Source organism: Mchenga conophoros, linkage group LG18 (assembly GCF_057382185.1).
Source record: "Mchenga conophoros isolate Kocher_MC1m ecotype Shallow Benthic linkage group LG18, M_conophoros_male_GT1.1, whole genome shotgun sequence".
NCBI lineage: Eukaryota > Metazoa > Chordata > Actinopteri > Cichliformes > Cichlidae > Mchenga > Mchenga conophoros.
In genome coordinates this window covers 24,521,472-24,548,969 of record NC_140543.1, presented here as the reverse complement: position 1 = coordinate 24,548,969, position 27,498 = coordinate 24,521,472, and the positions used below count along the sequence as shown (strand labels likewise).

The 27,498-nt window shown below is 39.9% G+C and overlaps 3 protein-coding genes across 3 annotated transcripts in view; all 3 read right to left on the bottom strand.

Annotated features, from left to right (window-relative positions):
- Positions 1-24: 24 nt before the first annotated feature.
- On the bottom strand, positions 25-10,277 carry LOC146553849 (occludin-like). The gene is made up of 9 exons (XM_085253462.1): positions 10,047-10,277; positions 8,575-9,151; positions 7,760-7,963; positions 7,417-7,578; positions 3,337-3,491; positions 2,848-3,105; positions 2,015-2,186; positions 1,832-1,873; positions 25-486 (listed from the first exon to the last, which is right to left on the bottom strand). Exons 2-9 carry the CDS (start codon positions 9,121-9,123, stop codon positions 385-387), a joined length of 1,644 nt encoding a protein of 547 aa, XP_085109588.1. The 5' UTR covers positions 9,124-9,151; positions 10,047-10,277; the 3' UTR covers positions 25-384.
- Positions 10,278-11,643: 1,366 nt separating this feature from the next.
- On the bottom strand, positions 11,644-16,406 carry LOC146553848 (MARVEL domain-containing protein 2-like). The gene is made up of 6 exons (XM_085253463.1): positions 16,271-16,406; positions 14,470-15,630; positions 12,765-12,952; positions 12,509-12,680; positions 12,386-12,436; positions 11,644-12,088 (listed from the first exon to the last, which is right to left on the bottom strand). Exons 2-6 carry the CDS (start codon positions 15,559-15,561, stop codon positions 11,972-11,974), a joined length of 1,620 nt encoding a protein of 539 aa, XP_085109589.1. The 5' UTR covers positions 15,562-15,630; positions 16,271-16,406; the 3' UTR covers positions 11,644-11,971.
- Positions 16,407-19,857: 3,451 nt separating this feature from the next.
- The window catches only part of kcnn1a (potassium intermediate/small conductance calcium-activated channel, subfamily N, member 1a), a 68,259-nt gene continuing 60,618 nt past the window's right edge, over positions 19,858-27,498 (bottom strand). Inside the window, exons 8-9 of the mRNA XM_085256024.1 lie at positions 26,981-27,050; positions 19,858-24,549 (exon numbers count right to left, since the gene is read on the bottom strand). Of these exons, the coding sequence (XP_085112150.1) occupies positions 24,244-24,549; positions 26,981-27,050 (376 nt within the window). The 3' untranslated portion in view covers positions 19,858-24,243. The remainder of the gene's footprint in view (positions 24,550-26,980; positions 27,051-27,498) is intronic.

The following is a 27,498-nucleotide window of genomic DNA, read 5'->3' as shown; positions in this document are numbered from 1 at the left end:
AAGTAGTTTTGTATGACAAAAACAGGAGTTTCACTTGCTTCTTTATTTACATTACGCTCGTCTTCCAGCGTATTCTTACATAGTTTGTCATATATTTAAATTAAATTACAACTGAAATTGAAATCTCATGCTTAAATATGACAGACATCGTGACAGACGTATGACAGCGCCGTGTTCCTATGCAGTTTAAAACCACACACAGAGTTGCTGTATGCTTACAGCTTCATGAACATTGATGTCAAAAACAGAAATGAGGTTCACTGGCTGTAGGACCAGTATTAGTGACACTAGCTGGGAAGTTCTGTGCAGCCAGTGAAGGAAAAGTCAGTAAATGCTGGATGAATTCTTGTCAGCACACCTTTCTGGACAGATGAATAATGTACACTAGCAGAAACCTTGGTCGTAGATTTTCACCAGACGTTTGATGTGGAAAAGTTTTTGCCGAAGTTCCTTACTCTGCTTCTTCTTTGCTTGATACTCAGGCGTCTAGAAAAAACAAAATTTAAACAAGTGTATATTTAACAAACTCAATATTGTCAATTGTAGTAGTGTTACAGTGCAGGAATGAGATAGCTAGTTTATCTTATAATCTGGACTGTAAAAAAGCTAACTGCATTTGTCTAATATATGAAAACATGTCATAGCTCTCCTTAAAGAGATTAAAAAGTATATAGATGGCCACATTCTGCTTTCAGGTCCTTCTCTGGGTTCCACCCTCCCCTACTGCTAGTTCCTGATGTTCCTGCTTTTCATGTCACTGGTGCTGGTATGAGTCCTGCAGCCACTGCATGCTCTCCAGGGACTATAGAAGTTGACTAAAGTTGCCTTTCCTTAGCTTAGCTAGTTTTTATTTTTACTTTTTTGTAGGTTTCTTATGTGCCTAGCTGGTTTTTGCTTGTTAAACCCGACTGATTTATTGTGACCACAGGGAGCTTGTAGGGGAGAGTTGCCATATTCTTCTCATATTCCCCTTTTTCTCTTGTTTATCTTTGGTTGCTAGGGAGTCGAGCAGTAGGTCTGCTTTTCTGTTGAGTAGCTTCATCAGTCAATGGGTTTTATTTCATTTTGGTTGCTGTGTTGGTTTTGTCTCTTCCTAAAATGAACTTCTGCTTCCTTTTATTCACAACCTGACAATAAATCTTTTCAAACCGACCCAAACAGCCTCCTCATGTTTCCCCATCTAGTATTATGTAATTCCCCTTACATCTAGGCCTATTTGGGGATGTAACATGGTCCCCCCAAAGCCCCCAAATTGGGCTGTTAAATCAGAGAATGATGAAATGGCATGTGGGAAGATTTCAGACAAGCAAAGATGGTGAAAAAGTCTTGCCAATTTTGTTTTTATTGATTTCCCTGGTGACTCTAATCCTGCATTTTTTCTGTTTGCGTGACCACTGAAAAAAATTTAGAAAATACCCCTCAGCTCCCTTACTGCAAGACATCAGAAAAGTTTATGGGCTTAATCACCAGCTTCAAGCCCTACTGATTATAAAACAAAGGTCATTTTAAAGAAATGGTCCTCAGCAGAGTTAGAAAGAAGGAGCAACAACTTATGATAAACAAGTCATTAGCCGACTAGCATGCAGTGTCCCACTTTTTCACCAGCTGCGTTGATTTCAAAACGCTAAGATGACGTTAGAAGAAATGTTCGGTTTGACGCTTCACAACTGATCTTTAATTTAACCAATGAGTGATGACGCAGCAGGCATATCCATCTTTTATATTCAATCTATGATTTTAGGTTAGTGTATGTTTAATTTACTCAGTTTCTCTCTAAAGTGAAGAAACTGCAAACTTTACATTATGACATCACAGATCTTCTTATACTCACACTTTTAAGGCATTTCAGTTGGTTATACTCATCTGCCACACCCTAAAAAAAGAAAAAAGAAAGGTTTTGCGGACTTTATGCTGGGAAATGTCAAATACTTAAATACAAAAGCCACAACCATGACTGGCTGATATATTCTCCTGGCTTTTCCACTCTGTGCACCTTATTCCTGTTTTTCTCTACCTGGTACTTCATGGAGTCTTCTTCCAGTGCGTCCAACTCTCGGCTCAGCTTGTGCATCTTGTCGCTGATGTCATCCAGCTCGCTGCAGAGGATCTTATAGCGCGACAGATCTGAGTCAAAATCCTTCTTGTATCTTCTGCGCTGCTCATCTGAAGTTATCTCTGGGTACAGCCTGGAACAGCATTAATACCAAGACATGAAATCATTGTTACATTAAAACTGTTATTGGGGCAATGGCAGATACAAAGGGGAGCTTTTCATTAGTATCTCCACCAGTATTAAATTAGCTGAACTCCCTTAGAGGCAACTGTGATCCTGACCACTTCTTTCTGATATTGCTGTATTTTACTCTAAAATATTATAAATACTGTGTCATTTCTTTATTAAAGATGTGACTGATTAGATAATTGTTCCTCCTCAGGGTATGATCTTTACTTAATCGTGGGTATAACCAAAGGGGATTTTTAAAAACTGATACCAGTGCTAATTTTTCTTGCTTAGTCAACATCTGCAGTGATATTCAGCATTTTTTTTTATTTAATTCTATTCCTTCATAAAAAAAAATTAAGAGACTGTTAAAAGGAAGGAAATGCATCTAAACCAGCACGTAGACTCTTCATTTAGATGTAATGCATATTTTTAACATTATATGAGTAAAAACACATTTTTCTTGTTAAATAAAGAGACGTGTAGTTTTTATGATTTCAGGTTCAAGACTATATTTTGTATTTATTATTTAAACTACTCTGAACACCACTGAAGCTTCTTTTGCTTTGAGTAAATACTTTCTCACACACTGAACTCTCTGAGGTTGCAGCAACCTCAGGACATACCTGTAGAGGTAATCTGTGTGGTCCCGGTCCAGCCCGTTGCCGGTGTCTCCTGTGGTGTAACCAGTTTCATACTGCGACTCGATCATCACCTGAGCAGCAGGCATTGGCTCTCTGTCCTTTTTCCGTTCCTTCTTCACGTAATAAGGTGGAGACCTGATGCTGTCACTCTCATCTGAAGAGCTGCTGGGACAAACTTTGGCCCTGCAGTTTTGGTACAAAGGCTCAGCACCATGTGTCTTGCTCTTGTTTGCAGAGAAACTGTGGAAAATCAAGACTTAACTGAAGATCAGGAACAGGGAAACATAACTTATGTGTTTGACACTGTGACGAAAATGTGTCTCTTTTTGCTTTTTGTACTTCATACTTGTTTGGATTTGAAGCCAAACGTGTGTGTGTGTGTGTGTTTTTGTAATGTGACCTATTATTTGAACACAGGCCACACTGGAGAATCTGTGCGTCACAGACTCATTTGCTGCAAACATCACCCACCTGTTGGTTTTGTAATTTCCCTCACTGTGGATGCTGACTGCTCCATTGCCGTAGGAGACCGCGCTGTTCTCCGCCCTCAGGTCTGGCGCTGCTCTCTCTGACACAACAACAGTCGGTGCCTGCTGGGTGCTGCGCACTTCTCCAACATGATTCACCTAAGACAACATCCGGACCGTCAAATCATAATCTCCTTATTTACTTCCAGGACCTCTGGTTTGAATAACCTGAAGTCTTTATCTTGGTGTTTTCTGAGATAACGCCATATTTAACACGATGATATAAATAATATAATCCTCCAGAGTTGTGAGATGTATTTTTTTAAGCCGGAAAGAAATCCTTTGACTGACTCTGTCGCCTAAGTGGAGAAGTGCAGAACTGGAGGGTTCTCCAAACTGCTCAGAAACACTTGGCTGAAAGTCGGCATGTCCCTGCCAGACGCGTTCACATGTAGCCAGACTGATACAAGGGCAGACACAAACGCTAGCCTTGGCCTCAGCATGACTGTGTGACAGCTCTCATATCCATTCAGCCATTAAAGAGAGAGAAGCACTCCTCCAGGTTTTCAGGATGAGCTCCCCCTCACCTAAAATAATCTCTTCATTTCTTTCAGCAGCTAACAGAGGCGATTCATTCGAAGGACACACGCGCACAATACAATTTCCCGGTTCCATCTGATGTGAGATGCATTCCACCAGAGCGTTAACAGTGTGAGAGCGTGTGAACATCAATATCATCAGCAGCGCGCTGAAAAGGCTGAGACTGCGGCGAAGAGTCGCATGTGTTTATCAGACAGATATTTTAACACCTACAGTGTAACAGATGCTGCAACCACTGTCAAAAGAAAACATCCTTATAGGGTACGGAGAATATCAGACACTGGAACTGCATTACGCCTCATTTGATCCACTGTCATATGCATCATTAATGAAGGCTTGTCTGACCTATTTCTGTAACAGGGTGCAGTCACACAGGATAAAGGTCTAGCGAGCTGATGTTTGAAAAATGCAGTCAGTGAAATAGATCTTATGAATGTCAGGGTTGCAAGTCAATCCCCCATGTGAGGGTGTGTGGGTGTGTGGGTGGGGAGCACCTAGAGGAAAGCTACAAGGAATTTGATCCACTGCGGCAGACAGGTGCACATTCAGCTGTTATTGTTAAATCCAGACATCGGGATTATTATTAGTAATGGTTCTGATTACTACCTAAATCTGCAGATATTTCTAATTAAATGATTGTGCTGTCTATAAAGGGCTGCCAACTATTAGAATTTAGAAATTTACCCAGGAAAGCTGTTTTTAATGATTGCTTTGACTCACTATTATGGTAATTTGTAAGCCATAGAATCTGCGACATTATGTAAACGCTCATCACAATAAAATCTCTCTGTAACCTTGAGATATTTTTCCTTTGGAGGAGGTCTTGTCATCTGTTCGACTCTGGGGTAACTCCTGATGCTGATAAAAAAAAGCCCCATTAATTACGTTTTTTTTTTAATTCAACATAAGCAACGCACAGTTTTCAGATATCATAACGCATTTTCTTTTAATCTACTTTTCCTATATTCCCTCAATTATCTCCCTTTTCCAGTCATGTAGCACAAAACCGGGGGAAATTACGTCTTAGCCAGGAGTCTAATCTGCAGCAGTGTGTAGCAGCCCCTTCACAGACTGAATCATTTAGTGCCACCACACTCTGTAGGGATTCACACAGCAACACAGAGGCAACTCAACCCTTTTTATTCATTATACATGCCACATACATTATATATGCCTCCCTGCAAGGCAAGCATCTTCAGTGCGAAACAAGAGTGCCCCAGAATAGGGCCTGCCTCTTGATGAAGCAACTTGGTACATGCTTTGCGCTGATAGGAAGAATGTAGGCCAAGACTTCACTGAACTTACTGAATACGTTGCTTCCCTTGCCCTAATGAGTCACGGTGGGCCTGATACGTTCATGTCACATGGCTACTTTAATGGATTAATTGCTGCTAAACATCGCATCAGGCTACTGCGAAATAAAAAGAGCACATAGCGTCAAAGCAGCAGGAATAGCTGGTAAATGCTGGACCGCTGATGCTCTCTGAGAAAAGCTCTCAAACCAATTTTTCTTTTCCTCTCATTGACACATGCGTCAATAAAACCACAAAAGAACTAATTCTTTAAATTCCTCAAACCCCACATCCTTGCTGAGGTCATAATCTGAGATGAAGCATACCTGCATCTCTGAGAAATGCAAAGAAGGCAGATTGGACAGTATGTGCAGTATGTTCCCATTAATAAACGTGCTGTGGAGGATGTTTATTAGTGACATGACAATGAGCCAAATTGCACCTCAACGTTCTGTGAGCTTTGTAGCAGACCAAGTGGCAAAGTGATGGAGTTGTGCATCAGATGGCATGGTCATTCCAACAGCCTGACCTAAACCCATCATGGTTGGGATGCAGAGGGAGGAAATCAGTCAAGAAATGCTTATCGCAGCTGGCAGCTCCTGCAAGACTGCTGGAAACAATTTTTATGATAACTTAAGGAAGTCGCTTGTCAGAATGAACAGCGCTCAAACCTGTTATCAAAGCAAAGGAGGTTATTTGAGGAATGCTTTGTTCACATTTTTTGCTCCGCACATTCAGTAAAGGTCAGAAGTTTACATGCTCTCATCACGGGCTTGAACGTTATGGTAATTTGGGGCTATTTTTTTGAACTGTCCTTTTTGCATGGTGAAATAATTATACAGCATTCATCTTTAATGGCTTTAAAAAGAAACAACAAGAAGTGGGTGCACGAGTTTGAATTTATTTTGGATTTTCTCTAATTCCCATACAGGCTGATGGGCAACTTGCTGAGGGACATTTAATCAAATGTTTGTGAGAGTGAGTGTCAATTAAAAGCCCCAAATTACCACGACTGTAAACTGTAATTGTGTTATTTAAATTTTTTGATGTCTTCAGGACTGTTCTACTATACTGTCATGTATGAAAATAATGAAAAACCATTAAATGTGTACAAATCGGTACTATAGTTCAAGCACATGTTTTTTCTGTGGGTAAAATCTTGACCGATGGAACAAAGTGGTGCTGCATGTTAGTCAAGAGCTTCTATTTCTGTCTGTCTCTTTTATCTGTCTCAGCTTTAAGTAGATTTTTTGGTTTCTAAGTCATAATTTATGTAATGTAAATTTAAACAAAAATAAATGTGACAGAAACACCATAGAAATAATGTTTGTAATCTGCATCATATTCACAGCAAAGCACATATCTTATCCCATTGATAAAATCTAAGAAGTCAACCTGCTGTTCAGGGTCATTTCTTTAGATGGATATTGTACTGGTTTCTGTGGGTTTTGGCTGATTATGTGGAGAATAATATCAATTAAAAAATTACTGAACGAGGTGCCGACACCTTTGCTACGTGAGGTTCATTTATTGCCGTCTTTGTTGCTGTATGGTGTAATATATTATGTCATATGTTGTAAATCTGTGAGGTTTGGAACAAAACAACTTAATTTTATTTAGGGACAACTAGTTAAAAAAATATGTTTACCACAAATTCTTCTGGTTCTAAATGAATCGGTCTGAGACTGTGTGCAAAGTGAAACTTAAAACCTGGCTCTTAACCATAAAGTGAGTTACTTTATGAGCTTCCTGATCAGTTTCATGTCACTAAAAGCTAAAACCTGGACCTTGTAATGCTGTCTGACTGTCATTGTTAAATGGTTTCTATGTGCCTGTTATCACTAGTCTGGTTAATCATCAGTCAGAGTGAAACCTGGGAGTGTCAAGGATAAACACCAGTATTCTTTGATTCAACATCGACAGGTATTGTGACTTTGTGACACTCATTTTTCACTGTCAATGCATGAAAACCTCAACAGATTGTTTATATAAATGCTGGGAATTCATTGGTGCTGGTATCTGAAAAAAAGCAATTGTGACTGTTTAGGAAGTGATGTCACTGTAAAAAATGAAGTTATACAAAAATAAGTCAACATCTTTTTGTTAATTCACTTTTTTTTTTATCCTCAGCTGATAAACATCAGTTCCCCATTTATATGCTGTTTCAAAAATTATAATGAGACTTTACTCACCCAGTCCTGTATATCCTGCCCCTCCGATGGCCTGGCCACGGCCTCATCCCAATGGATGTTAGCTTTTCCATGGCGCCAAATCTTGCTGCGGGTTTTGTAGGCGAAGTAAGCAGAAAACGATAAAGCCACCACCACCAGAAGACCCAACACAAACGCCACTGCCTGAGGAAAGAGTGAACTTTGGATGGATGGATGGATGGATGGATGGATGGATGGATGGATAGATAGATAGATAGATAGATAGATAGATAGATAGATAGATAGATAGATAGATAGATAGATAGATAGATAGATAGATAGATAGATAGATAGATAGATAGATAGATAGATACTTCCTGCTAACCTCCTCGGGGTCCATGTAGCAGTAGTGTTGCAGGTATTGATTGAACAGAGGAAACCCCCCAGGAAAACCGGCCCCCACGCTGCCACTGAGGCTAGGGCTGCCCTGGATGTTCTGACACATCATGAGCATGGGGTTGTACAGCATGCTCTGCGAGCTCTGAGACATCGGGTTCACACCAATAACAAAGATGATGTCAATGATGCCCTAGACGACAAACCGAAAGCAAATTTAATCATAATAAATAAGTGATTTGCCAATGCCACAGATTAAAAACACAGAAGTCTCATGTAGTTTCTACTTACACTAAAAAGTTGGCTCAAACGTTTAATTTAGCATCATTTCTAAACACAAAAGGCTGCAATTCAGTTTCAGGTCAAAACTGACTGATCAGAAGAGGATCCCACTGATCAGCCCACAGAGAACATAGAACCACTATACTGTGTTCCTCCTCTGAGTGGGGTCCTTCTGCATGGAGTCAGCATGTTATCCTGTATCTGTGCGGGTTCTCTTTGGCTACTCTGGCTTCTTCCTACTATTCAAAGATATGCAGCATGTTAGGTTAGCTGGTGATTTTAATCTAGCTGAAGGTGTGCAAGTCAATTAAATGGTTGTCTGTTTCTCATATGCTGTCCCTGCGATAGACTGGTGACCTGTCCAGGGTGTATCCTGTTAGGACAACTGCTTTTGAAAAGCAGAAGAAGAATGAATGGATGGATGAATGGATGGGTGATGAGTGCTGATCGAAGGGATTTGATGAAAATGAACAACTGAATATATTTGTGACTTGCTTTGTTTGTTGGGTGAGACAGACTCACCTGAAGGACAGCTAAGATGATATCACAGATGAACACAGTGAGGTAAAACCTGCATGTCCGTATGCTCCGTGACCGTGAGAAACTCGCCACCAAGAACCCCAGTGACACCAGGAAGTTGATGGCACCCATGGAAATCATCGCTGCCTTGGCAGACTGAGGCGTCATGTAGGAGCCGCCATAGCCGTAGCTACCTCCATAATATCCTGACCCCAACCCTCCAACACTTCCAGCATCAACAACACCATATCCCCCATACCCAAATCTGTTCATGTCCCACACCAAAGTTGACGCTACTAAGGCGAAGATGAGGAAACACATGAGCACCGTGGCTCCTTGGAAGGTCTTGACAAAACCAGGAGGTGAGAACCAGCGGTAGAAGTGTTGAGGCTTCCCCTCCATGTAGTAAGACTCTGGTGGGACATCGTAGGTATAGGGGGCATTCTGGCTTCGAGGGGATTGGACACTCCTTGGGGGATACAAGCTGTGGGAGGTAGTGCTGTAGGGTGGGCTGTACACAGGGGGGCTATCATAGTACCGAGGCTCATACATGGTTTACTGGATAATGCTCCAATTTCACCTGGAAGAGGGGTGAAAATGAGACAGAATTAATGCAAGGGTAAATGACTTGAGCCTATATAGATATCAGCACTATAACATAATGCATTTAATAGGAGATTTTATTACGCTAAGTATTTTAATTCAATTTTTTATAGTGTAAATTCTTCAGTGGGATGTTTTGATGAGCAAAATGACTTTCAAAATCTAAAAGATGAATTCACTTCCAACGCATTTTCCCTGTCCCTTTAAGCCCTAATTAAGTGTAGCTACGTTTTAGTTATAAGCACCTTTTTCAGCTCACCAGCATGCAGCACTCTCACCTCAGCCCGTCCCTGAACCCTTTCTAGTGTAGCTGACCCACACTTCATCACTCCAATGAGCTCAAACCCAGCACGCTTCAATTATTCAGACACACAGCAGATAAGAGGTGAGCAGCCATGCGTGGTGTTTTCAGCAGTGGAGAGCCACAGACATAGCCCCTGTTCTGCATGTTACCTGTGAGCACCTGCTGATTGTCAGCACCACTTAGGGAGGGGTGAAGATACAACTTAAACCCCCCAAATTTAACTTTTTCTGTTTGATTTAAACCCGTGAAATAACGAACTCGTGTACTCCTCTGTTACTGCAACTGTGTGCTAATTGTACATAACTGAACATCTCTACATTAAAAGAGGCTCATTCCACTTCAGCCCAGAAAAAAACACTTCTGTCCACTGTCATAACGTGTTTAAAATATGAGCATTTTACTTGGTCGTAAAATATTTTAAACTCATTTGTTAATGCTCGGAGGTTTTCTTTTAATCAATCAGCATCATCAGCGAGGTTAGACGGTCAATAATAATTAAGAAAATTCTCTTTAAATGTAAAAAACTTCAGAGAGGAATCAACAAGGACATATGAGTTACGCAACTTACCCAAGCGCCGTGAAAAACTCATAAACTTTACACCGATCCAGGTTCAGCTGCTTAAACCGCGTCGTTCATGACTCCTGGCCACCACCACACCGTCCGCTTTATATCCCATCAACGATCGTTAACTTCGCCTTTATTTTACTGGATGGATAGTTTCTCCTAACAAAACAATGAAAGTTTCGAAAGCTTCACCCACACTCTCCGGAGCTACCGAGCGTCTCAGCAGGGGCACCGTTCACCCGCTAACGACCTGCTTCACCCACGTGCTCGTGACAGTTTATACCCAGGCTCCTGCTACATTCAAATTGCAGTTTACAACCTCCAACCTAAGTATAACCTACTGATATTCAGCCCAGTCCACGCATTAGACCGAAACCTTTTTGACAAATCTTTTGATAAATTCTAATATAATTGTAAAAGTACAATTCATGTGATCTATGATTCATACTTTATACAATGCAGAGTGATACTTAACTACAAAATCATAACAATAAGTGCATAACTGCTTTTCCCAGACAGGCTGGTCTAAGTATTTCAGACCTTCAAAACCTTGAAGGTGATTGGTTACAGCAGCAGAAGACCACACTGGGTGCCATTGCTGTCAGCTAAAAACAGGAAACTGATGCTACAATTCACACAAGCTCACCAATACTGGACAAAAGAAGACTGGAAAAATACTGCCTGGTTTGATGAGTCTTGATTTACTACCTTACTGCCTACCTGAGTATTGTTGCTGACCATCTCCATCCGTTTATGACCACAGTGTACCCATCTTCTGATGGCTGCTTCCAGCAGCATAACACAAAACTCAAATCATCTCAAACCGATTTCTTGAACATAGCATTAAGTTGGCTATACTCAAATGGCCTCTACAGTCACCAGATCTCAATCCAGCAGAGCAGCTTTGGGATGTGTAGAGTAACATCACAGATGTGCAGCTTCCAAATCTGCAGCAAATATGTGATGGTGATGTCAATATGGACCAAAATGTCAGAGGAATGTTTCAAGCACCTTGTTGAATCTATGCTAATTAACTATTAAGGCAGGCCTTAAGTCCAAAGTAGTTGAGTCTGGTACAACTAATAACTTGTGTAACTAATAACATGGCCAGTGACTATAAATCTGTTCTAATGGGTGTATATGACAAGAGAAAGGATCAACAGGTGGTTTTATTTGTTGTTTGGTTTGTTGTTCTTGTTGTTGTTGTTGTCTTAATAGAAATACCACAGCGGCGGATTTCATAGATAATATCTCTACATTGTGTATTCTATGAGTGCCTGTGGCAGAGTCTACTGAGAACAAGAATAATATTTCTGAGCCGAGTTACTTTACAATACAATTTGGAGAAATTATGCTGCATTTTCCTATTTAACATTTTAAATCAGAGAAACTATGAAATCTCCAAAATATATTAAAATCATTAGATTAAAAATTATTGCCAGTTTCCAAGTTCTGTTAATTTGGTACCTGCAGTTTTTTAACTGAGAACTTGCTTTTGCTGTGATGCCCAAAGAAGAAAAGTGAAAAGTAAAGAAATAACAGCATAAAATTAATATAGTTGTAAAAAAATATTACAGAAAGATATATAACAATCCTTTAACTTTATTTTATTTCTACATCAAGCATGTGAACGTTGCTCGGCCTTCACAGAAATGACAAGAAAGTATTTAGAAACACAAAACCGTCAAGTCAAAGCTCTACAGAAGAAGCATCTCTTATAATGTTGTAGCCCAAGGAATATAATCATGTCACAAACCAGAATTTGTGTAAACATTGATCTAATTGTACATGAAAATACAATGATGCGCAACAATCAGACTTTTCCAGAAGGAAGAATGTTGTCTGTCACACAAAGAAGCAGACATTTTAAAAAGCGTTTTTATTTCATCAGTTCATCAGTTGCTGTGGACACTTGTTTCTGATCTTCTTCATGTCTGACCATCTGCCATGGTCTCCTGGTCATAATCACGGATTCTGTTTTTAATGTGGCTCAATTTGGCTTTCAAGTAGTCACAGCGTTCCTTTTTCTCTAGGAAAGTAGGGTCCTGCGAAACATGCACACAACAGTCTGCTGATTAATGCCTGAAAGCTCTATTTCCAACCTTTCTTACTGATTCATTCTGTAATTGATCTGTGTTAAACATGATTTTTCAGAATTATTTGCATCAGTAGACAATTACCGAATAAAAGCTACTATTACCTGGGCAGAACACAGAACTCTAATACCTCTATGGTTAAATTTGAAAATTGCTACGATTGATTTCAGAGTGAGCAGCTGTAGAAATCGCGGTTTATACTGTCATTAAAAAAACAGAAAAAAGGTTAAAAAAATTGTCACTTACATTCCTTTTCTGGTGATACTTCTTTACAATACTTTGAATCCTGCGTTGGTCCTATATGAATAACAAAGTAATTAATTCCCATATAAAAAAGGAAAACCGATGGGAGGTCGGTATGAATCTCACCTCTTTGCTACTTGTCTCTCGGGGGAGTCGCTCCATCATGAGATCCAGCTCTCTGAACTTACTCAGAGTAGCACTGATGTCTCTGTGAAGGTCTTTGTATTCCTGATACTGATCATTGAAAACTGCTTTGTACTTTTCCCTTTCCTCCACACAGCTGATCTCTGGATACTTGCTACAGAAAGGAGACACACAGTAAAACTGATTCTCTGTATGTTTCGAACTAATGGTGTGATTCAACTTATAAATGTTAACTTACATGATGTAGTCTGCAATGATGTGCACTTTGGGGTTCAGATTGACTGGATTCTTTTGGACGTCATGTAGAAGATTATCCCGATTGTTATAATCTTTACTCAGCGCTTTGTCAGCTTCATCATCCCTGAATGATATGCGTTTTGTTGTTACCGGTTTGAGTGGGATGGACTGTTGAAACTCCTCCTGAGGCTGAAGGTAAAAGAAAAACATCATTTGGCAAATACAAAACAAATGAACAAGATGTTCACAACACTATACTGGCATGTGCCATCATTACATGAAGGCTTTTATTTTGAAAAATACAGCTGCATTTCTTTAATGGAACTATTATGTTCACATCTGGCTTCTCATCCTTTCTTATTTTACATTACTATACATATTATCCCAACACACCATTACAGAAAACTATAGAGACATGTTTACTGCACAGGTTATGTGGCGATCTGCACTCACAGTAATATGGTTGTTTTGTTAGCCTACAGTGGCCCAGATGTTGTTGTCAACAGCTGGAAAGGCCATACATTGAAAACTAATTTGCTTCATTCTTGTTTTATGCTTCAAATATTTGCTGTGGGTTACTCATGGGATATATTTTGCTAAACCTCCAATCATCTGTGTATCTGATATTTCTATTTAGCTCTATCAAACCTGCAACGTCACAGAGCAGGCAGCCCTCTTAGACCTATTTATTTGCCAGTGGGGAAATGATACGGTCATGGGAGCAGTGCTGATGTTATTTTATCATTATCAGTATTGTTACTGGAACAAAGTAGCTGTCACGATCCTGGGTCTTTTGACCCAGCGTTTTGAGTTTTAGTTTATTTTAATGTTTATAGTGTATGTTTAAAGTTCATTAGGTTGGCGAAGTTCATTTGTTTATTAGATTCCCTTTGTGTTTTGTACCCTTGTATTTAAGTTTCCCTCTAACTTCATGTGTTTCATGCTGCGTGTCTTTTGTTGTCAAGTTTGTATTGTCATGTCTGCGTCTCATGTTTCCTGTTTTATTTTGAAGGTCTATGTCAGTATAGTCAGCTTTGCTTCCTGGTTATGTCAGATTAGTGTCAGCTGTTTCCCCATGTGTTTCCACTTCCCCTAATCACCCTTGTGTCTGTTTAGTTTGTGTGTTCTGTTCATTTATTGTCAGGTCGTCTGTTGTTCCACATCATGTTTCCAGGATTTTTCCATGTTCAAGGTTTTGGTCTTTGTTTTTTGTTCAGCAGTTAATTTTCCCAGTTTAGTTCTAGTTTTTTTTTCCTGTGTGCCTCTGCCTTTTGTTTTTGTACTTTTATTTTTATTTTTAAATCAGCCATATTAAACGACTTGCTTTTTGTTAATATTCAAGTTTTGGGTCCTTTTTGTCAGTCCACACCGTCTGCCTCTGCCAGACTGTGACAGTAGTTGCCCTGGTGCCAAAGATGCAGGTGATAGCTACATTTGCAGGTGCAACTCTGTTCTTTAAAATTCTAAAATACTGCCACACAAGAAATGAGCTAAATATTAACCAACTTTAACAGAAAAAACTGTAATGATGAGCAATTTAAAGGTGGGTTTCCACTATATTAGCCTTTCACAGAGAATTTAACTGTACTGTATTCATGAGGATACCTTCATATATGCAGCTTTGAAATGTATTTCAGTCAGTCTTCAGATTTAGAAGACCTGACCTTGTATTTCATATTTGTTTACAGAGGAGTAAAAATCTGTACCTGGTTCTCAAAATACTGCCTCTCTCTACGTGCAGCTTCATGCCTCCACATCTTCAGACATACCAGGAAGCTTCCTAGATACAGGGCCATGTTGATGAAGATGAAAGCTGTTCCTGCCATCTGGCCACCATCAACCCGACACAGATTTGCGACGATGGGGTTAATACCTATTGTTGTGTAGCATAGCCCCCCGCGATTCAAGTCGTTCAAGTAAACTATCCCTGCTGCCATGTAGAACAGGAAAAGAGCCACGTTGATGAAGGCCTCTGTCAGGGGCCACCACGAGGAGTCGAGAAGTATAGTGCGATAGTACATTGTCATTCCCACCACCAGGAGACACAGAGTAAGGATCCATGAGATTCCAGCTACAGCTAGAATGAAAGGAGTCATAGGACCTCTGTAGCTGTACCCAGACAGGCCCATCCCATTGTTGTATACACCATTATAGAGTCCGTAGCTGTTGGACCATTCACTGTCTTTCTGAATGTAAGCAATGACACACGCAAAAACCATTCCTCCAAATAGGAGCTGAAGTCCAGCTAGAAGCCTGAGCAATCCCGGCCATGATTTCAAGTAAGAGTACTTCTGCTTGTAGACCTCCACCTTCTCAGCGTAATACTCTGCAGGGTGGATGCTGGATAGTAGTGACTCCTCTACTGGGACGTGACCAAAGAGACCGTCAGTGGGACTCTCTCTTATCAAAGGCTTATGTGAGCTGTGACTGGAGCTTCCCAGAGATTCATTCCAGTTCCGACGCTCCACCAAGGGACTTACAGGGGGGCTCACTCTGGTCCCATTGGGTAGGATCTGGATACCAGTTGTGCTGGCTTCAGAGTCGCTTTCTTTTGTCCATTTTTTGCCCCATGACTGAGGGATGAGGGATTTCAATCTGTCTTTCAGGCTTCCTTTTTTTTCCTTCTCTTGCTCAGCATAAGGTGGAGAACTGGATGTGCGACCTGTGGAGGTCGCATCATCCTCACCATCATCGGTGATATTATCCGGTGTGTGAGTAACCCATACAGCAACTGGTGGATCTTTAATGGTGGAGGACCCGACCACACCCTCCTGGTCTTGTTTCTTGAATGATTTCATGCTGTGGGCTGATTTTGGGAATTCATTGGAAAAATCGCAGAATCTTTACCACGGCAAGACAAAGAGAAGCTGTGGGAAAGAGAAAGAATAGTAGCATTCTACAAATAACATTCAAACATCTGTATATCAGTTTATTAGGGTAAAAATGAAGCTATATATGTGTATACATACACATATATCTATACACATATATGTGTATGTATATATCTATCTATAGATAGATATATAATCATTTGTGGGTTTCTACTACTGAATTAAAATTTACAGGATATAGTTAAAAATAAAAACCTTCCCGATAAACACAAATGTCAGATTCTTATACAGTGAGGTATCTTGTGCATAGACCTCCTCAACCAGTTGCAAATATATGGTGACACAATATCTCTATATTGAATGGAAAATGAAGGAAAGCCTCGATTCAAGATTTCTAAAAGACAGTTGTGTTAGTGGAAAGCCATTAGTCACACCATGTCAAACAGCATGACACATACACCACAAACTGCTGGAATACAGCAACTCCAAAAAAGACCCCAACATGACTCCAGTACTGCTTGGGCTTTGCTAATTACAGAGGACTTGTGTGAGTTGTGACTCACACAATGCCGCGGCTCCGTGTACTTCACTACTGTCGTGATACTATCGCTGAATTTTAAAAAACGGGACACCTGATTCTACATTTGTTTTTCAAATGTCAAATCCAACAGCTTACCTTGACCCCAACTCTCTGGTAACGTAGAGATGGCACTATCTCATAGGATTTTTGAGCCGCAACTGTCCAGCAGGCCCACACAGTTCACTCTCTTCAATCTCTCGGGTGACTCACTCCTGGTTTAGCACACACAGGGAGATTGGCTAATGTGTGTGGACAAAAGAGGTGGTACTAAAAGCTTAAACATTAAACCTGAACCGCCCCTGCGCTGGTGCTGACTGGCACTGCTAGGTTAATCTGTGGGAGAGAGAGTGGCTGAAACTGTTGACATTCATGGAGTGCATGATGTTGGCGCTTTGCTGATAAAAATAGGTTAAAAGAGTGGGGAAAAAAGTACACAATCTAGTAATTAATACTGGATCAGGGACTCCTGGGTACACACAAAAGTTCATCACGTCAGCAGTTCTTAAAGCATTACGCATATCACTTAAGACTATCAGCAACAGGAGTTTGTCCATGAGATTTCACTTTTCTTTTTAGAGTTGAGAAAGTGTTTGATAAGAGACCCATATTATCAATTACATCTCGTATCTTGCATTGGTATAATACTGCTTTATCATCCCATCATTTATGAATTATTCATTCTCATCTCAGCTGTGACTTTGTGTTAGACTGGGAGCTGGGTATTTGGCACTAGAGGGCAGCAGGCTCCCATGCTTCTCCTGCTCTGAGTTTGGTTTGTCTCTTTATCCCATTTAATGTGGCTATCTTTCCCAGTTACCTTTTCAGTGTTGCACTGAGTGTATTCAGACGTGGCCCTGTGAATAATGGCTACAATCTGCGTTTTAAGATTAGTCATGTCCTCTGAGCTAAATTCATAAAATACATTTAGTTGTAGATGAAACTGCAGGCTTTGATGATGACGTCTCTAAAGTGTTACTGGAACACTTCCCATAAGCGATGACATTGTGATACATGTCTTTTTATGTATCATTTAACCCTCCACAGCTGATTCCAGGAATCATTCCTGCTGTATAGCGTGGCATCACTCGGTGCCAGCGATTGTTCCAAAACAGATTTTCATGTAGAGAAAGCTCGGGGCAAGGACATCTGTAGTCCACCACCCCTCCCCACCTACAGAAAACACGCACGCACACACAAAGCAGTACTCATATCCTATACAGTACAATGATCTTATAATTTGAACAACTCTATCAAGTGCATAGGGAGTTGGTGGACCTCCGGTAGCCCTGGGCGTTGGGCTAAACCTCATTTGGGATTACCATAGTTGTCCACTGCTGCAACACAGGCACCTACTCAACTGCATATAATATGGAGGACAATGCAAAAGCATGTTTAAATATATTATTATATGAGGTAATACTGCTAGCTTAGTACAGTGCCTCTCGGTTTGGAAACTGAAAAAGGTACATGCCTCACACTCAGGCAGAATTTTACTGATCTAAATATAAGCATAATGGCATCACCATCATCAAATGGTACAAAATTGAATATTTTTCAACTTCCACTTTATGATTTTTTTTTAAACTAAGTGCTTAATTCTATGACAACCTAAATACCTGCTTGGTCTTTGCTGTCAAGAGAGCAGGTAGCAAAGGTTTAATGAGTCAGCTGTTTGATATGAATAACCTGTCATTACCGGCCACACCATTACCACTGGCTTTGCTGATTATTTACTGATGTAAATAAAGGCAATAGAGTGAAGAGTGAGTCCTTGTGAGGTGTGATGTAGTGTCAGTGTGTCAGCTTAGATTGGAAATAACAGTGTCGATCATCATGGTTTCATAAACAACATTTATTGTGCCCATCTCGGTTGTGGGCCAGTACCCCATCATATATATATATATATATATATATATATATATATATATATATATATATATATATATATAACTGTATTTACCCACTGATGGAGCTAGCCCCCCAATTTGAGAGCCACTTATGTACATGAGCAAAAATTTACAGATGAGGCATCAATGAATCATGTTAGCTGACTCTGTGTTAAGTTGATAGGGAAACTAGGCCTACACAGAAACAAGAACAATACTGTATGTGTACCAATCTGAGTTTTTAGCCTTGGCTGAAATGATCCTTTCAAGTGGAAAACATCCAGCTAGCCAAGCATGTGTGAGTGTGAACATACACATACGCAATATATAGTGCATGTACACTTTCACAGTTGAAGTCCTAGCATATGGTTTGAGAGTTTTGAAAAGAGCTGCCGCCTTCTTTCACTGCTAAATGAAGCAGAGAAGCAATGGCAGCTTCCAGCAAGCAGCCTCATTTGCAGCCGTTCATTCTGTTCGGATCTCAGCAGATGAGGAGATACAGATAGAGCTAAAAAGACAGAAAGAGAAATGATGGATGCTGAAATAAGTGACACTCAAAAAAACATTTGGTGGAATGAAAAGGCCCTTCACACCCACTCTCCACCACTACACCAAAACCAAAATCAATACTCTCTCTGATTTCCCCGAGTGTATGCCAAACCACATTAGTTGAAAGCTATATGCAGGGCATTAAGCATAATGCAGCTCCTAGCTGCTCGTTCCTGAGAAAAGTCAGCCTTGTAATAAATTTAATAACTTAATAAAAACACTTCCCCATGTCTTCTGCAAGTTTTCCCCATAGGATCTTTTCAAACTGTGCTCTTCAGGATCCTATATGCTGATTCTTCTTCCCCCTGTAATTCCAAACTCCAAGGGTGATCTTCAGTCCTCTGCAACATGACTCCATCTCCTATTTCCTCACTGTTTGGCTGAGCTTCAGTACCCTCTAGGGGAGATTGCTGGTAATTTAATGCCACTATTCTTGCTTTTCACACTTCAGCACAAGGATAAGCTGAGTGAATTAAATGTGTTTATTAAGACAGATTGTTAGAGAAGGAAAGGATGGCCATGCGGAATAATTTGTGTGCACCTTTCACAATTTCTGCCTCTCTTTCCTACTTGGGTTTCCACCGTAAAGCGAGATTTAGTTCTATGAGAGCGCATTCAATGTCACATATGATTGTTATCACTTTAGAGGATAAAAACAATATTTTAATTACTTTGTACTAATTGGATTGTTGAGGAGCTGTTCCCTGTGTTTCCACGGTTGCATGTCTTTGGGGTTGTGTAGCAACAACAACAGGGTGACTGACTCTGCCACTTTTGCGGGATATCGGTCTGCTGCCAAGTCCCTGCAGATTTTACTGTAATTAACCAGCCAGAGCCTTGTTTGTGCATGTGGACATGAATAGTAGCTTGTTATTTGAACATTAATGGCTGTGTACGAGTGTGTGTGTTGTGCACAGCTCACAGTTCACCTTGGAACAGCGCCCCAGCAGCTGCGTGTCCTCTGGAGTGCTGTTTATATCAATACTTCCTCCTGTAATCATGTTTTAGGACGGCCCATGCCTCAGTTTCACAGGACGAAACGTGTGATGTTTGCGTCTGTCAACACATTTGCCAACCCACCTTTCAAGTGTCACATTTGACTTTGGGCTTCTGCCATTTTCCTTCCCTCTTGGCATGGGAAAGTTTCAGATTGGAGTACGCAAATGAAACGGGAAGTAAAGCATTAGGAAGATTATTCAAAACGGAATTTTCAAATCCCAGCGGAAGAAAAAGAAAGAATAACGGTCATAGATGAAGATAGTCTTTAATGTTGACCTTGGTGTCTCTCCTTGTTAGGACAAAGGTTCACCTGCAAAATGAAGGAACAATGAACAGTATACAGAGAACATGTTAAACCCATTTGCCATCCATTAAAAGTTGATTTATTCCAGTGCTACTACGTACATTATGCATCATGTGGCAGTGTACACAGAACAATGATTTGGTTACATTTTTTCAGTTTTTTGGGGAGTGGGGGGTTCACTCTGTACTCAGCAGAAGTGTGTTCTGATGCCTGCTCTATGACGAAAGCCTACTTATAATAAAAGTCCGGGATGTGTTAATCATTTTGTCTTATCTACCATTATCAGAGCAACATCATGAATGTCCCTCACTTCACTATGAAATACTGTGTATGTGTTTCATCTTCTAGAAAAGGATCAGTTCAGTAAATATTAGAATGGTGTTTAGGCTGGTCTTTGTGATGGGATACAAAGAAAACCAATTACAACAGAGTAAGGAACAGCAGATCCTGGATTAAATTTCCTATCTGCAAATGTAAAACAATAAAAGGTCTTTTGGGGGTTTCTTTTGTAACTGCCAGAATTTCAATCCCCTCGTGTAATTTCTAGGCATTTTTTTTTCTACATACCTATGACATGCTGGCAGCCACCTACCTTTACCTTTTCAGCTTTGTCCTGTTTAAATGGTGACATCTACAATGAGGTCATATTAACAGGACACCCAATCTTGCTGTTCATAACCTTCCTGTCAGTGAATGAGCAAAGTCTTTGCTTTTTTTCGTGCCACCCGATGAAGTCCTTAACACCAGCATTGTTATGTCTCTCTGGGGAAGAGACTCCAGCATCTGTGATCCTTTCTGTTGTAACTACACACCAAGTACAAAATGGGACATGACCTGGGTTTCCATTGCTTCTTCCTCCCTTGCAGTTTTTTTTGTTTGGGGTTTTCTTTTTTTTTGGAACCACTTCAATGTCTTTTCTGCAGGCCATCTGTCAAGCCTACTTTTGTATGAGGGACTGATATTCTTAATAATGACAGATGAAAAACGTGAGGGCGTACCAGATGTAATGACAAGGTGGAAACCTTAGATAGAAACAGGCAGGTAAGGCTGTAATCAAGCAGATAGGCTTAGCCATCCTGACTAATTGGATGATACTGATTGAAACAGAGACTGCAAAAGCATGATAGATCTCTTTATAGGCTACTATTAGGGAGAAGTGTAGCACTCTGAGATAGGAAAGGCTAAAGGTGGGGGCAGTAAAGAGTCATGCTTCATCAACTCAAGTTGAAAGGGAAAAAGCTAATATTCATGCTCGATTAAGTTGCACTTGTAGCAAACTGAATACATTCTTAAAAGAAGTGCTCTCTGGTCAATCCAGAGCCTGTGAGATAGCGAACCTGTTTGTTCTCTCACAGGGTTGGACCTAGACTCAGTTAAGCCTAAAGCAGCTTGGAAATAATTAAGACCATGGAAATTATAATGATCCTACACCTGTCCATTTGCTTAAGGGACCACAAATATGAGATTTAGCACTAGCGTTCTTTTGGGACTCAATCTACTGTTTAAATCATCCTAGCCTGCTAACCTGATGACCTCCTGTTCTGTTCTAATGTGCTCTGGGAAAATCCTAAATATTTGTCTTCAAATTAAACTTTGCAAGTCATCACAGCACTAGAATATGCCAGTGCATGCTTTCATAGATGTTTCCCCCTCACTTCTTATCCATCACTGTACCACTCAGATAACCAAAGCAAAGGCCTCAAAGAACAGTTCAATGTTATACTTTACTACTGAGAGCTGTCCACTTAGGCTACAGGTCTGTACAGTAAATATAAAGCTAGTATTAGAAACCAGTTAGCTTATGCTCCTGATGAGTCAATTGAAGCCACAGACTGAAAGTGACAAAACTCAGAAGCTCTGACAGACATGCCCAATTTTACAGTAGAAGCAAAATCTTTACAATGGATTTGGTACCTATAGCCAATTTCCCAGTTTATAACAACTGTTCAGAATAATTTTGACTTAATTAGACTTTATTTGTAATAAAGCTTGAACTATAATTAAGGGTCTATCTGAGTATTTTGTCTTGCTCTTGTCATACTAAAAGATATTTTAAGAAACTGGCTGTTCAGTTTCTTTGATAAGTACATTTTAAGTCTGTTTTTCACTAGTCAAAGTTTGTGTTGTGCTCAATATAACAGAGAACTCCTGATGCATCTTTTTCTAAACTTTCCCAGTCAGTGCTAGCATTACAAACCATGAGTCACTGCAGCTCTCTGAGAAAAAAAACCCCTCACAAAAAAGCCCCCAGTGCATCCAGTATAATCTACATAATGGAAATAGTGACACAATATGGTAGCGATAGCTTAAGAGGAGCTAGAGCTAGCTTATATCTCGGGTTGTTTTGATTCTGGCTGGACTCAGGAATGTAAGTAGTTAATGTGAATTTGTGTTTATTACTTAAATTCCTCCGCATGTATATGACAACATACTCAAAAATTAATCTTGCAGTCTCCCACCAGTTAAGCCAATCTAAAGCTAATTTTATATTTAAAGTACAGACATGAGGGGCAGTGATAACATACTAGACTACAAGACAGCATATAAGTTTAATCGTTTTTTCTTTTTTTTTAACTGTAAAACTATGGTTTATTTACTTTGAGATCAGTTCACTGTTTTGTAACCCGAAAAGTTTCTTCAGCATTTTTTGTATTTTTGAGGATTTTTTTTGGAAATACTGATTTTTTTTTAAAATCTCTCTTCATATTTTAAACAGGATCAACTTGCTGCAATTCTCTAGGTTCTGAAACTCAAAAAAAACACAGGTATCCTCGCAAAATAAAAAATTGGGGGAAAACAAAATTAAAAAATATAATACAAAAGAAAAGCAACCAACAAACCAAAGGTAATCTAATGAAACCAAGCGTATAAATAACCAGAGCCATCTGGGTGTGATCCATAACTACTTCTGGACAGAACCATGCAAAAGAGCTGGGTTAGTTACTCAGTTTGACCAGTGATGTGTTTGTGCCTGTATCCCAGCAGACCTCAAGCCATGCAATTTTCTGAAGACCACAGGAAGTTCTAATTAGTGGTAGTGAGAAAGGTAGACTACTACATATTTCATATTTGTTGTGTATGAGTGTGCAGCATTGAGCTTAAAGTGAACTTGTTCTCTGAAACACACAAATATGCTCTCAATCTGTCTCGCCACGGGTTTCTCGCTGTACTTCTCCATTTGTCGCTGTGTTAGAAATAGAAAAACAGGTTTTCAAAACATTTAGAGTTGCGGTGTAATGGAGGCAATGTTATGCATGTTAGACATTTTCTTTAAAGTTTTGGAGAGGAATGTATCTGAAAAAGGAATGCAATGTTGTATTTAGACTGTTAACATCGTAAAAAAGCTCTGAAATTAGTAATTAAATAACCCTCTACTATTTATACATTCAGGCACTGAAAAATCACATGTCAATATGTAACTAAAAAAGATAGTCGCTCTCATTTTTTTCCTTGGTAAGAACAAGGAAGCTGATACCTTGAAGTTGGCAATAGTGATCATTTTTCCTACCCAGTAGTAACGCCATATGCATCCCCATTGCTATTTATTTGTGTAACAGTTTCTCCTCCCCTTTAAGTGCATTTTCAATCACTGACCTGAAGTCAGAGCTTTTGTAGCCTCTCCTAAAGCTTTCACCCTAAACTATGGGAAAGAATCCATGACACTAGTCATTTGAAAGGGAAGTCCAATGGTTTGTCTTGTTCTCCTCACCGGACAAACAGGTAGACGGACAGATGGGTGGACAGATGTCCTCCATGGCCTCAGAGGGCCAGCAGGTGAGCCAAGGCCCTCAGCTCCACAGACCAACTTCCCCCCTTGTTGTTAAGGACTCTCCGGTGTGATAGCCAGCTCTCACCTCAGCAACCCTGAACTCAGTCTTTTTCTTTTTCTTTTTAACTATACAAGGGCTTTTACAAAAAAAGCTAACTTGGACAGCCATACAATGGCTAAAACATAAACCATATCTCTACTTTATCTCAGTTTGTAATTTTTTTTCTATTTTTCTTTTTTGGATGCATTTGTTTTTTCTTGATTTAAGTCTTTGCTTGCTTTTCTTTGTTCTTTTCGAGTAGCTCTAATCAGGCCTGTGCTGAGAGGCTCAGTCACAGAGAAACTGGTTTTCTGGATTTTTTTTTTTTCATTAGGTGGAGAGGAAGGAATGAGTGGGAGGGAAAGGACAAGGATCAGGTCACGGACCAAGATGTGGGTTCATTATTAGTCCAGACATGGACTTGCCAGCAGATATGAGACAGAATTGGATGGGACAGAATGAGGCGACACGTTGGTTTGGGAAAGGTAGGGCTCAAAGGTGATTACAGAAGATTTGTCAAGGTTATCCGCTATCAGAGGAGGTGTGTGGTGCTGTGGAGGGAGAGCGCCGCCTACGGGCAGTGGAAGTCCAGGATCGCTCGGAGCGTTCGGAACGCTCAGAGGCTAGCGAAGCGGGTCGAAAGCGGTGAACAAAGCCGTCCAGGAAGTCCTGCTGCTGCTGGGTTATGGCTTGCGAGATGAGGCAGGGCAGTGCCTGCAGGCTGCCTGTCACTGAGTCCAGCTTGTCCTCCAATGTGCCGATGCGCTTATCCAGCTCCTCACTGCGTTCCTGCAGCTCCGACACCAGGTCATACATCACATTCTGGGTCTAATGAAGGAGAGAAAGTAAATGTGTTTTGGGACAAGAAGGAACAGGAGGACAGAGACAGGAGGGACAAGGGAGGAAGAGGCAAGATAGAAACATTAAGAAGCTGTTTCACAACTTGTTGCAACAACTAAAATTAAGAGATGATATACAGTAGGACACATATAGTGATTAAGGAAAAAAAAACCTTAATGTAACAGTAATAATAAATTCCATGAGTAGACAACTACAGTAAATATATTACAGCAGAGGAGGAAATAATTTAAAGGAAGCAGTAGGAAGGGGAGCTGTAAAGTTTCAGCAAGTCAGCATAGATTTTATCTTCCCATAGATTTTACAACCAACTTCTCCAATCCATTTATAGCTCCTGAAGGTCTTTAATCCTTTATGTGTTTGCTTGACACAACTCATTTATATAATGAAAAGCATCTCTAGTATTTAGGTACTTATTGCTTAACAGTTCATGCAGTTCTGGCCAGCTCAGCATGAGGCATCTGCAAGTAATTATTGCATCTCAACTAAGCAGTTTTCGATATTGCAAAATTAATCACACATTATATACAACATATTGCATTCTTCAACATCACAGAGCATTTTATAAGATTTGCAATTTAACAGTCATGTGCAGAGATTACAAAATACTCATGTAGGGTCTCCAGGCATGTGTGCCCCTCAGAAATCAAATCTAAAATCCAGATGTGAAAGGTTTATATCTCTATGGGGTTTGAAAATAAAGCTGAGCCACTGTAGGGTGTATGCAGATTGATCTGACCATTGAGCACAGTAAGGCGCAAGTAAACACACATTAAAGCGATTGGCCTTGGAACCTTTTAAAATACACACTGGAGTGCAAATGCCATCCACATCAAATGAAGTCAATGCAGCCATGCACCTCCCTTTGAACCCCCTCTCAGCTCTGGTGCCTCAGCTGACATCTGTACAGCCAGACAGAAGCTACTGAAGCATTTCTGTATTCAGCCTCTTATGGACAGATGCTGTTTACAGTGTGTCATCAGGTTCAGGTTCTTCAAACTGAGTAGTCTCGCATTAGGGTTCATTCTCCAAAGAGTTAGCTTGGCCAAGATCACTTTTTAAGGCAGTGCAGGTGCCGTTTGATTTGATGTGATGCGTAGATGTAGAATTTAAAATGGTATGATAATGTCAAACATGAAATTTGAAAAGGAGTTAACAATGGAGACCTAATAAATAAAAGAAATAAATATCAATTATATTATTTATTGTGTACAATAACTTTACCACTTTAATGATTTCTATAGGAGCTTAATTTGCCAAAAAACAGAGAAAATAGTCCATGAAATAAAGTTAGAATTGATTCTGACTGATTGTATTTTCATCTTCTCCCGCAAACTATAGATAACATAACAGTAAAAGTTTTAAAAGTTATATTTAAGAATGAAACTGATGACCTGTACTGAATGACGTAATGTTTGACATTTGTATTAGCCCTCAAAAACTATTAAGTATTAGATTAAAAAGAGCACTCCTCTCAAATGTTGAAGCCTGAACAACTAAAGCTGCACATATTGTCTACCTGGGATGTTGCATCTTGGGCCAAGCATTTTAACCAGTTGCCTAAAACCCTGCTTTTCAACCACATAATCACATCAGTAATTTCTATCCACCATTTGCTCTTCCTTTCATATGCAGTAGAATTAGCAAGTAGTCCAGCAATGTTTGCTCAAGTTATTTGTTTACATTTGGGTCTCATATAAAAAGTTGCTATTATCTCCTCCTCTGAAGCCTGGTTGTACTCAATGTGTTTTTGCCTGAAGTAATATAAAAAGTTAGTTGTTTCCACCTTTAGTCTGAAAGGTTTTCTTGCATATTTTGCAAAGTAGTGAGCTTTGCTGCTAGTTGTTGAAGTAGCTTCCTTTTTGTTACCAAATCATCATCAGAGGATGATACACGCTCTTGCTCTCAGACATGCCAGGCTTGTCTCGTTATTCTGTGTGCTGGGGAATGTAAACACAGGCCTTGGATATAGTAATAATGATATGGTACTTTTTTATTATGTATTTGCAGATGATATGATATGGCACAACCCTATTTTCCTAGGGTTTTTTTGCTGACTATTCAAAAAAAAGAAAAAAAAGAATGTACAACTTGATGCAGTCCCAGGATTGGCTCACCTATCAGCTTTATGCGGTAAGCTAAAGACGCTACAATTTTTAAGTGCACGGGGAGAACACTGAAAATATCCTAGGACAAAACCTTGGGGTTCCCTGTAGTTTATGTCCTTGGAAAGAGCCTGCTTAGGCCCTTCCTGAGAAGAATATCTCCATATAATAGAAGAATATACATTCAGTCAGTTTAAATAAAGACAGAATAGCAACGGCAAGTTAAAATCATCACAGCACAAATTATATCAAAACCTTCAAAAGATTAAGTTAGATTTTTAACTTGGAAAACTTACCTTTGCCAGGTCCACCAAGGTGTTAGCCTGATCATTGAGTTTCCTTTGCTCCATCTTAACACTGCGCAGTCTGAGTGGGCGCACAAGGAGGTGTGAACATGAAAAACAGGGAAGGAGAATGTGGACAAAAGGAAAGAGATGACAGCAAGGAAGAGAGGAGAGCAGAGTGAAGAAGGGGAAGGAGGGTAGTTTGAAGGAGTAGAGCACAGAGAGACAGGTTTTTGAGGGGCAGAGAGGGCCAATAGAAAAGAAAGGAGGAGGAGGAGGAACAACAAATGTTTTATCAGGACACTTCTTTCACTGATGACATTGAAAAGAAAGTAAGACATGCATTGTAAATATTTTCTTTATGTATTTATATTTATACACATATATGGAAGTGTATGCATATAAATATATATTAAAGGCATTCCTGGTCTTGGTCAATACAATACCAACCAAAACATGCAAAATTACAGAAGCATACTACACTCATTTAAAAAAAAAATAGACTGTTTGTCATGTTTAAGCTAGCTCTT

What these genes read in the sequence shown, in the direction of transcription:
- LOC146553849 (XM_085253462.1), bottom strand. Translation starts at nt 9,123, where the DNA reads ATGTATGAGCCTCGGTACTATGATAGCCCCCCTGTGTACAGCCCACCC. An exon ending in GCTACATGGACCCCGAGGAG is followed by an intron (nt 7,579 to 7,759) that starts GTTAGCAGGAAG and finishes CTCTTTCCTCAG; the next exon opens with GCAGTGGCGTTTGTGTTGGG. An exon ending in AACTGAAATGCCTTAAAAGT is followed by an intron (nt 487 to 1,831) that starts GTGAGTATAAGA and finishes TGTTTTTTCTAG; the next exon opens with ACGCCTGAGTATCAAGCAAA.
- LOC146553848 (XM_085253463.1), bottom strand. Translation starts at nt 15,561, where the DNA reads ATGAAATCATTCAAGAAACAAGACCAGGAGGGTGTGGTCGGGTCCTCC. An exon ending in ATCATTGCAGACTACATCAT is followed by an intron (nt 12,681 to 12,764) that starts GTAAGTTAACAT and finishes TCCTTTCTGTAG; the next exon opens with CAAGTATCCAGAGATCAGCT. An exon ending in AGTATCACCAGAAAAGGAAT is followed by an intron (nt 12,089 to 12,385) that starts GTAAGTGACAAT and finishes CATGTTTCGCAG; the next exon opens with GACCCTACTTTCCTAGAGAA.